The sequence below is a fragment of the Bombina bombina genome, chromosome 11, assembly GCF_027579735.1.
Source record: "Bombina bombina isolate aBomBom1 chromosome 11, aBomBom1.pri, whole genome shotgun sequence".
NCBI classification, from domain to species: domain Eukaryota; kingdom Metazoa; phylum Chordata; class Amphibia; order Anura; family Bombinatoridae; genus Bombina; species Bombina bombina.
The window spans coordinates 112,591,645-112,602,883 of NC_069509.1; the positions used below are offsets into that span (position 1 = coordinate 112,591,645).

Sequence of the window (11,239 nt, forward strand, 5' to 3'; positions counted from 1 at the left end):
CATGGATGTATTAGATATATTATCATATGGAGCTGCGTCTCCAGATAAGATACCTGTAATGTTTTCCGTTTATTTTTTCTTTTGTTTATGTCTTATTTTTTTTATGCACTAAATCAATAAAAAAAAAAAAAAAAAAATGAAAAAAAAGCATAAGGCTATTCTACAAATTTGATACATTTATACTTTTAGGAAATATTGGGCAGACTTGCTGGGCCTATGGCTCTTATCAGCCATCAAAAGCTATGTTTCTATGTTTCAGCCCAAAATTACAGGTTAAAAGTTAGTTAAGAATTCCATTATTTGACCTTCCGTGGGGTGGGGTGGGAAAACAAGGTCCTTTCACAGTTGAGGGAATATGGGGGGCTAGCCATTATGCTGGGGGGGGGGTAGTAAACCCCTGTAAACACCACTGTTAGCGCACCTTCAGATTAACGTACCTTTGGCTTAGCGCTCTAGTGTCCCCAACATGAGTTTTCAGTGTGCCCTCATAGAAGTATATTATGTGAGGATTTAGCACACCCATGCTATTCGGCATCTAAATATTAGCATGCTCTAGACTTTCCCTGGGATGGGATAGGTTTAGATTATTAAGATTTAATTAGTGAATTATAATGGGATTTTATGTTTTGATAAATGTACCAAATAATACTGAAATTATACATTGTATTTCAATTTACCATTTTTACCTCAAAAACCTTATTTTTGCATTTTTCTACAAATGGGTACTGTCTCTTTAATAGAGCCAGTAACTGTCTTGTGCAGTTATCAGTTAGATCTCTTACAGTGCAGTTGAGCAGGAAGACACAAGGGGCCTTAGTAAAGGTGTTTTTTTACACAATTTTATATTTTGACAGTTTATTTCAAAATCTTGTGCAAGAAAATGTTGTCAATTTTAGCTATGCTGCTACAATAGAATCCTGACTCCTTGGTAACCACAAAATACTGCTGATTGTTACACAGGTGGTCTAAGCTTTAGGTTCATAGTTTCAGATCACAATGTTGGAGCTCAGGTGGATAAAGGAGTGAAGTTGGAGCTCTGTATTTTGTAAGGGACAGCAGAAATCACCAATATGGAGCTTCTGCAATCTAAAACAAACTACTATTATGTTATGGACTTTTTAGGGAGAGGGGCTTTTGGAAAGGTGGTGAAGGGCAGGATGGGGAACAGTGGGGAACATGTGGCTATAAAAATCCAAAGAAATGATGATGACAGAAGCCATGGAATTTGGCATGAGATTAAAATGCTAAATGCCTTAAAAAAAGTTGACTCAGACAAATGGAACTTCATACGTTTCTATGAATATTTATATGACAGCAACAAATTTTATCTGGTTTTTGAACTCCTGGAGCAAAGCCTTTATGATTATCAGAAGCAAAATAGTTTTACACCGCTTCCCATAAACCACATCAGGACCATAACAACTCAAGTCCTAATAGCTTTAAGCAAGTTACAGGAACTTTCCATCATGCACACTGATCTAAAACCAGAGAATATAATGCTTGTCAATCAAGCAAAATATCCATTCAAAATAAAACTTATTGATTTTGGTAATGCATGTATTTCACAGGATGCTAATTATTTTAAACAACCCTATATGCAGACACGATATTACAGGTCTCCTGAAATACTTCTAGGATTACCCTTCTCTTCAAAAATTGACATGTGGTCTCTTGGATGTATCATTGGCGAATTACACCTTGGATTGCCTCTGTACCCAGGAGCCCATGAATACTATCAAATTTGCTACATATATGACACCCATGGAATGCCCAAGAGCCAACTGCTGTCTGCAGGAGGTAAAACATTAAACTTTTTTAAAAAGATAATTGATAATAATATTGGGAGCAAATGGTCACTAAAATCAGAGGAAGAGTATTGGTTTGAAACCAAAATAATACCTCAGGAAACAAGAAAATATGTACTGACATCACTCAACCAGCTCAAAATGATCAATGCTCCTTCTTATTCAGATAATGACTTCATGGCTGAATATAATGACCTGGAGAACATGGTCAGTTTGATAAAACGGATGCTTACATGGGACTCCCATGAAAGAATAAGCCCCGATTTGGCTATAAGACATCCCTTTATTTCTGTCAGAGAGATGAAAACCGAGTATGGAAAGACTTTCCAGAACTTAATTGAAAAAGAAAAAGCACAAAACCAAAAATTCAACATACTCCCAGGCTACCAGGCCCATATGTCTTCTCTGAAAATCGATATCGACCAAATGGTCAATGTGTACATTAAAGAACCAAGAGAAGTAAAGATCAACATTTGGGAGGAGGAAACAGAGATGGACATTAAACAGCTAAAATCATCTCTGGAAATTTCTGCAGCACATCAAGATTGTAACATAATCATTCCAGATAGCAATGCAACTCGATCTTATCATAATTCGAGAGATGATCCTGGAATGGTGTATGCAGAACAACACTCAAAGGTCCATCACAAGCCCAGTGATTCCAAGCAATTTGATGAAGAAACTTGCAGCTACAGATCAGTGTCTGTATTAGACAGGATCAGATTATGTTTCAGACACCTCACTCATCGCATACTGTAATGGTAAGTAAATTTTTTGTAATTTGTAACTCATGAACAAAAATTCTATAATATATTTCATTAGGCTAAAAAATGTTTCTTTTTATGAATATTTTCTCAAGCTGTTATTGATTTAGTAACATCTTTACTTTCAGCAGCAGCTTTACAATGAACAGAGTGTCAAACTGCAAGTGATGGAACTAAAACTTAAAATATAACACAAGAAAAAGAAAAATGAGACATCTTACAATGTTGCTGACTGTTTACTATGATTATGAACTAAAAAAAGCAAACTGTATACATAGTTTCCTCAATAAAGGGATAGTCTAGTCAACATAAAACTTTCATGATTCAGAGAGAGCATGCAATTTTAAGCAACTTTCCAATTTACTCCTATTATCAATTTGTATTTGTTCTCTTGGTATCTGTATTTGAATGTAAGCTTAGGAGCCGGACCATTTTTGGTTCAGAACCTGGGTAGCTCTTGCTTATTTGGTGGCTACATTTAGACACCAATCAGAAAGCACTACTTGGGTGCTAAACCAAGAATGGGCGGACTCCTATGCTTACTTTATTGGTTTTATAAAAAAGATACCAAGAGAACAAAGAAAAATTGATAATAGGAGTAAATTAGAAAGTTGCTTAAAGTTGCATGCTCTATCTGAATCATGAAATATTAATTTTGACTAGACTATTCCTTTGAAAAGAGCAAACTGTATAAAGTTTCCTCATTAATAGAGCAACCATTTTAATAATTGTTTTTTTTCTGTTGTTCCCTTTCTTGTATAAAAAAAAGTACTTTGTGTAATATACTAAAACATATACTTTGAATATGCATTTTATTTATCCATGTCTTTTGAATCCACAGATGAAGAATTTGGTCACTGACACATCAGTCTCGGAGAGGTCCAGCAAAGATGCTGAATTTATCCCAAGTACCATATACAAGTAAACCATATACAAGCAAAATAACCAACTGCCACAAACAACTACACTAGCAAATATTGTGTATCGGGTCTATGCCCTCAGCTTTATAAGATTCTCTGCTGTCTATCCCGGGAACTGAACAATAAAACTGTGACTTCTGTAACAGTAAAATGGAGGCTGTCACTTCCAATCACATGGACAATTTGCAGCCAATTTTACAGAAAATTCATATTTTAAACTATAGCAATAAAATGTTGTTTTTTTTTTTTCCCTGTGACTTTTGTTTTGTATTCTATAGAGAAACAAATAAAGAAAATATGCAATTACCTACTACAGAGACATAACGCATATATTCTATAGCTCTTAAAGGGACAGTCTTCTTACACATTTTTATTGTTTAAAAAGATAGATAATCCCTTAAAGGAACATGAAACCCAAATTTTTTATTTCATGATTTAGAAAGAGCATACAATTATAAACAACTTTCTAATTTACTTTTATTATCCATTTTTCTTCATTCTCTTGATATTCTTTGCTGAAAAGCATATCTAGATATGCTTAGTAGCTGCTGATTGGTAGCTGCACATAGATGCCTCCTGTGATTGGTTCACTGTGTGCATTGCTATTTCTTCATTAAAGTATATCTAAAGAATAAAGCAAATTAGGTAATAGAAGTAAATTGGAATGTTGTTTAAAATTATATTCTCTACCTTAATCATGAAAGAAAATGTTTGGGTATAGTGTCCCTTTAATTAACTAATACCCAGTTTTGCATAACCAACAATGTTATATTAATACACTTTTTACCTCTGTGATTACCTGTATCTAAGTAAACTGCCCCCTTATATCAGTGTTTTTTACAAACTTGCATTTTAACCAATTAGAACGGGTTCATATATAACTCCACAGAAGTGTGCACAATCACCTAGATTACGAGTTTTGTGCTAAACAGGGTGTGCAAAACTAACGGCAAAAAAGTTGTGTTATTTCACTCTCCATATCGCTGCCATTCGAGTTACTGAAAAGCCTCCTTGTGCATGCAATATGGTGGCGTTAAGCTCCATACTGCATAAATTCCAAGGGCTGCTTTGACGTGCTTGTGCACGCTTTCCCCCATAGACATCAATGGGGAGAGAGTGTTAGAAAAAAAACCTGAAGTGCGGAATGAAAAATCTCCGTAACGTAACCCCATTAATGTCTATGTGGGGGGAAAAAGTTACATTTTAACCTAACACCCTAACATAAACCCCAAGTCTAAACACCCCTAATCTGAGGCCCAACATCGCCGACACTAATAAAAGTTATTAACCCCTATTCTGCCACTCCCCGACATCGCCGATACTATAATAAAGTTATTAACCCCTATTCCGCCACTCCCCAACATCGCTGACACTATAATACAATTATTTACCCCTATTCCGCCGCTTCCCGACATCGCAGACACTAATAAAAGCTATTAACCCCTAATCCGCCCCTCCCCGACATTGCTGCCACTATAATAAAGTTATTAACCCCTAAACCTCCGGCCTCCCACATCACCGCCACTAAATAAACCTATTAACCCCTAAACATCCAGCCTCCCACATCGCCGCCACTATAATAAAGTTATTAACCCCTAAACCTCCTGTTTTGAACAGCCAATATGATTACAGAAGGTCTCATCCATTGGCTGATTTGAATTTGAAGAATTAGATCAGCCAATAGGAATGCAAGGTACGCCATTTTGAAATGGCTACCTTGCATTCAACTTCAGTGTACGGCGGAGATCCGTATAAAGAGGACGCTCCGCGCAGGATGGGATTGGCTTCCAGGATGGCTCCACTCCTCGCCGCCGGGATGAAGATAGAAGCCGTCCCCGAGATGGATGAAGGTGTCGCCGCTTGGATGAAGATGGATGACTGGACTTCAGGAACCATGAGTAGATATTCTGTGGTTAGTGTTAGGGTTTTTTTCATTTTAAGGTGCTTTTTTTTTAGATTAGGGCTTTGGGCTTTTGGAAAAGAGCTGAATGCCCTTTTAAAGGCAGTGGAAAAGAGCTGAATTTTAAGGGCAATACCCATACATATGCCCATTTATGGGCAATAGTTAGCTTAGGTTTTTTTAGAGTTAGGTTTTTTATTTTGGGTGGTTGGTTGGGTGGTGGGTTTTACTTTTGGGGGGACTTTGTATTTTTATTACAGATAAAAGAGCTGTTTAACTTAGGGTGATGTTCTACAAAAGGCTATTTTAAAGGCTATTGGTAGTTTATTGTAGGCTAGGGGGTGTTTTTATTTTAAGGGGGCTTTTTATTTTTATAGGGCTATTAGATTAGGTGTAATTGTTTTTATTTTTGATAATTTTGTTTATTATTTTTTGTAAGTTTAGTGTATTTTATTTTTTGTAATTTAGTGTTTATTATTTTTGTAGTTTTAGATTTTTTAATTTTTTTCGTAGTGTTAGTTTTTTTTTAAATCTGTAATTTAAATTTTTTAATTGGTAGTATTTTTTTATTTTATTAGAATTGTTATGTTAGGTTAATTTATAGTTTAATGTTAGGTTTATTTTTATTTCACAGGTAAGTTTGTATTTATTTAAAGATAGTTATATTTTATTTATATTGTAATTTTAATTTAAAGTTAGGGGGTGTTAGGTTTTGGGGTTAATAGTTTAATTTAGTGTTTTGCGATGTGGGGGGCCGGCGGTTTAGGGGTTAATATGTTTATTCAGTGGTGGCAATGTGGGAAGCAGGAGGTTTAAGGGTTAATATGTTTAATTAGTGGTGGTGATATGGGAGGCTGGAGGTTTAGTGGTTAATAACTTTATTATAGTGGCGGCGATGTGAGAGGCTGGAGGTTTAGGGGTTAATAACTTTATTATACTGGCAGCAATGTGGGAGGCCGGAGGTTTAGGGGTTAATAACTTTATTATAGTGGTGGCTATGTTGGGGAGCGGCGGATTAGGGGTTAATAGCTTTATTATAGTGTTGGCGATGCCGGGGGCAGCGGATTAGGGATTATTAGGTTTATTTAATAGTCACGATGTGGGTGGGCGGCAGATTAGGGGTTAATACGTTTTAAATAGTGTTTGTGATGCAGGAGGGTGGCGGTTTAGGGGTTAATAGGTAGTTTATGGTTGTTAGTTTACTTTTTAACACTTTAGTTATGAGTTTTGTGAAACATTTTTGTTTTGCAAAATCCATAACTACTGGTGTCAGATGGTGGTATGGATCGTGTCGGTATATGCTGTAACGCAAGCTTTTTAGCCTGAACGCACAACCTATAATACCAGCTCTATGAAAATCCCTCACAAAACATCATTTTTTTGAGTGCGGAATGGACGTTGCGTAACAGGCTAAAATGCTTGCGGTATAGCTATACCGTCACGACTCATAATATGCGTTCCTGGCCATTGCGCTGGAATGGTAATTTTTTTCAGCATTAAAAGCCGTACCGCAACACTTGTAATCTAGCCGAATGTTATCTATAAGACACCCATGAACTAGCACTGTCTGGCTGTGAAAAAATAGTAAAATGTATTGAGATAAGAGGAGGCTGGCAGGGGCTTAGAGGTTTAGAGGTTATGAAGTATATTAATATAGCAATGGTGGTTGTGCAAAGCTGGGAAATCGGTAGAAGGAGTTATCTATGTTTTTAAACAATAAAACTAAATCAAATTGACTGTCCATTTAAATGGGTTTTTGCTTTGACTTGTTAAATATCAGTTAATGAGGCCTACTTATCAAGCCATCAACTGTGCTGCATTCAACTGCACCAATACGCTTGCCTGACATCGCCTAACATCGCGGCCGCGGACCTGAAAATGCTCTCTATACTTATATAAAAAGCTGTCAAAAAGCCACGCACAAGTACGGGGCGATGAGCAGCGGACTGTTGTTAACTAAACAGTCATCAATCTTGCTGCTATTCGGCTTTTTCACAGCTTTATTTGTATACTGTCACTAAAACACCGCCAATATACTAAATTGTTTAACCCCTATCCCGCCGCTCCTGGACCCTGCCTCAACTAAATAAAGTTATTAACCCCTATCCCGCCGCTCCCGGAGCCCACCGCAACTCTAATAAAGTTATTAACCCCTAAACCTCTGGCCTCCCACATCACTAGCACTTACTAAACCTATTAACCCCTAAACCGCCAGCCACCCTCATCGCCATAAACTAAATTAAACTAAATACCCCTAAACCTAACAACCTGCTAACTTTATATTAAATATTAACTCATCCCTATCTAATAATAAATTTAAACTTACCTTTAGATTTAAATTAAACTATATTAAACTAATAATTAACCTACCCTAAGTATTATACTAAATTACATTAAACTATATTAAACTATTAATTAACCTACCCTATTATACTAAAATTACATTAAACTATTAATTAACCTACCCTAACTATTATACTAAAATTACATTAAACTATATTAAACTAATAATTAATCTACCCTAACTGTTATACTAAAATTACATTAAATTAAAAATGAAATTAACTATATTATATATTTAAACACCTAACCCTACTCAAATAATTTAAATCTACAATAAAAAATTACAAAATGACAAAAAACTAACAACTAAGTTAAAAAAATAACAAACACTGTTACAAAAAAAATAAACACTAAGTTACACAAAATAAAAAAGAAATGATCAAATATTTAAACTAATTACACCTACAGTAATCCAAGGGCCTTATGAAAATAAAAAAAGCCCCCCCAAAATAAATAAACCTTAACCTACAATAAACTACAAATAGCCCTTAAATGGGCCTTTTGCGGGGCATTGCCTCAAAGATATCAGCTCTTTTACCTGTAAATAAAAAATACAAATACCCCCCAACAGTAAAACCCACCACCTACACAACCAACCCCCCCCCAAATAAAAACCTAACTGAAAAAAACCTAAGCTCCCCATTGCCCCTGATAAGGGCATTTAAGGGCAATGTCCATCCAAATGCCCTTTTCAGGGCAATGGGGAGCTTAGGTTTTTTAGTTAGGTTTTTATTTGGGGGGTTGGTTGTGTGGGTGGTGGATTTTACTGTTGGAGGGGTATTTATATTTTTTATTTACAGGTAAAAGAGCTGATTTCTTTGGGACAATGCCCTGCAAAAGGCCCTTTTACGGGCTATTTGTAGTTTATTGTGGGTTAGGGTTTTTTATTTTGGGGGGCTTTTTTATTTTCATAGGGCTCTTAGATTAGGTGTAATTAGTTTAAATATTTGATAATTTATTTTGTATTTTGTGTAACTTAGTGTTTATTTTTTTGTAACATAGGCCTAGATTTGGAGTTTTGTCAGTAACGACCCGCTTAGCTAACGCCGGCTTTTTTCTGGCCGCACCATAAAAATAACTCTGGTATTGAGAGTCCACAAAAAGGCTGTGTTAGGCTCCAAAAAAGGAGCGTAGAGCATTTTTAACGCAGCTTCAACTCTCTATACCAGAGTTACTTACGCAAGCGGCCAGCCTCAAAAACGTGCTCGTGCACGATTCCCCCATAGGAAACAATGGAGCTGTTTGAGCTGAAAAAAAATCAAACACCTGCAAAAAAGCCGCGTTCAGCTCCTAACGCAGCCCCATTGTTTGCTATGGGGAAACACTTCCTACGTCTGCACCTAACACTCTAACATGTACCCCGAGTCTAAACACCCCTAACCTTACACTTATTAACCCCTAATCTGCCGCCCCCGCTATCGCTGACCCCTGCATATTATTATTAACCCCTAATCTGCCGCTCCGTAAACCGCCGCTACTTACATTATCCTTATGTACCCCTAATCTGCTGCCCCTAACACCGCCGACCCCTATATATTTATTAACCCCTAATCTGCCGCCCACAACGTCGCCCCCACCTGCCTACACTTATTAACCCCTAATCTGCCAAGCGGACCGCACCGCTACTATAATAAAGTTATTAACCCCTAATCCGCCTCACTAACCCTATAATAAATAGTATTAACCCCTAATCTGCCCTCCCTAACATCGCCGACACCTAACTTCAATTATTAACCCCTAATCTGCCGACCGGAGCTCACCGCTATTCTAATAAATGGATTAACCCCTAACGCTAAGTCTAACCCTAACACTAACACCCCCCCTAAATTAAATATAATTTTAATCTAACGAAATTAATTAACTCTTATTAAATAAATTATTCCTATTTAAAGATAAATACTTACCTGTAAAATAAACCCTAATATAGCTACAATATAAATTATAATTACATTGTAGCTATTTTAGGATTAATATTTATTTTACAGGCAACTTTGTAATTATTTTAACCAGGTACAATAGCTATTAAATAGTTAAGAACTATTTAATAGTTACCTAGTTAAAATAATTACAAAATTACCAGTAAAATAAATCCTAACCTAAGTTACAATTAAACCTAACACTATACTATCATTAAAATAATTAAATTAAATAACTACAATTACCTACAATTAAACCTAACACTACACTATCAATACATTAATTAAATACAATACCTACAAATAACTACAATGAAATAAACTAACTAAAGTACAAAAAATAAAAAAGAACTAAGTTACAAAAAATAAAAAAATATCTACAAACATAAGAAAAATATTACAACAATTTTAAACTAATTACACCTACTCTAAGCCCCCTAATAAAATAACAAAGACCCCCAAAATAACAAAATGCCCTACCCTATTCTAAATTACTAAAGTTAAAAGCTCTTTTACCTTACCAGCCCTGAACAGGGCCCTTTGCGGGGCATGCCCCAAGAAGTTCAGCTCTTTTGCCTGTGAAAAAAAACATACAATACCCCCCCCAACATTACAACCCACCACCCACATACCCCTGATCTAACCAAAACCCCCCTTAAATAAACCTAACACTAAGCCCCTGAAGATCATCCTACTTTGTCTTCACCTCACCAGGTATCACCGATCTGTCCTGGCTCCAAAATCTTTATCCAACCCAAGCGGGGGTTGGCGATCCATCATCCGGTGGCTGAAGAGGGTCCAGAAGAGGCTCCAAAGTCTTCATCCTATCCGGGAAGAAGAGGCGATCCGGACCGGCAACCATCTTGATCCAAGCGGCATCTTCTATCTTCATCCGATGATGACCGGCTCCATCCTGAAGACCTCCACCGCGGACCCATCTTCTTCCGGCGACGTCCAACTGAAGAATGACGGTTCCTTTAAGGGACATCATCCAAGATGGCGTCCCTCGAATTCCGATTGGCTGATAGGATTCTATCAGCGAATCGGAATTAAGGTAGGAATATTCTGATTGGCTGCCAATCAGAATATTCCTACCTTAATTCCGATTGGCTGATAGAATCCTATCAGCCAATCGGAATTCGAGGGATGCCATCTTGGATGACGTCCCTTAAAGGAACCGTCATTCTTCAGTTGGACGTCGCCGGAAGAAGATGGGTCCGCGGTGGAGGTCTTCAGGATGGAGCCGGTCGTCATCGGATGAAAATAGAAGATGCCGCTTGGATCAAGATGGTTGCCGGTCCGGATCGCCTCTTCTTCCCGGATAGGATGAAGATTTTGGAGCCTCTTCTGGACCTCTTCAGCCACCGGATGATGGATCGCCAACCCCCGCTTGGGTTGGATGAAGATTTTGGAGCCAGGACGGATCGGTGATACCTGGTGACGTGAAGACAAGGTAGGATGATCTTCAGGGGCTTAGTGTTAGGTTTATTTTAAGGGGGGTTTGGGTTAGATTAGGGTATGTGGGTGGTGGGTTGTAATGTTGGGGGGGGGTATTGTATGTTTTTTTTCACAGGCAAAAGAGCTGAACTTC

General features: G+C 37.2%; 1 protein-coding gene across 1 annotated transcript; it reads left to right on the forward strand.

Annotated features, from left to right (window-relative positions):
- Positions 1 to 1,070: 1,070 nt before the first annotated feature.
- LOC128641700 (homeodomain-interacting protein kinase 4-like) lies at positions 1,071 to 2,564 on the forward strand. Its single transcript, XM_053694231.1, has one exon. The coding sequence runs from the start codon at positions 1,071 to 1,073 to the stop codon at positions 2,562 to 2,564; it is 1,494 nt and encodes a 497-aa protein (XP_053550206.1).
- Positions 2,565 to 11,239: the final 8,675 nt, after the last annotated feature.

Coding starts and splice junctions, on each gene's coding strand:
- LOC128641700 (XM_053694231.1), top strand. CDS start 1,071: ATGGAGCTTCTGCAATCTAAAACAAACTACTATTATGTTATGGACTTT.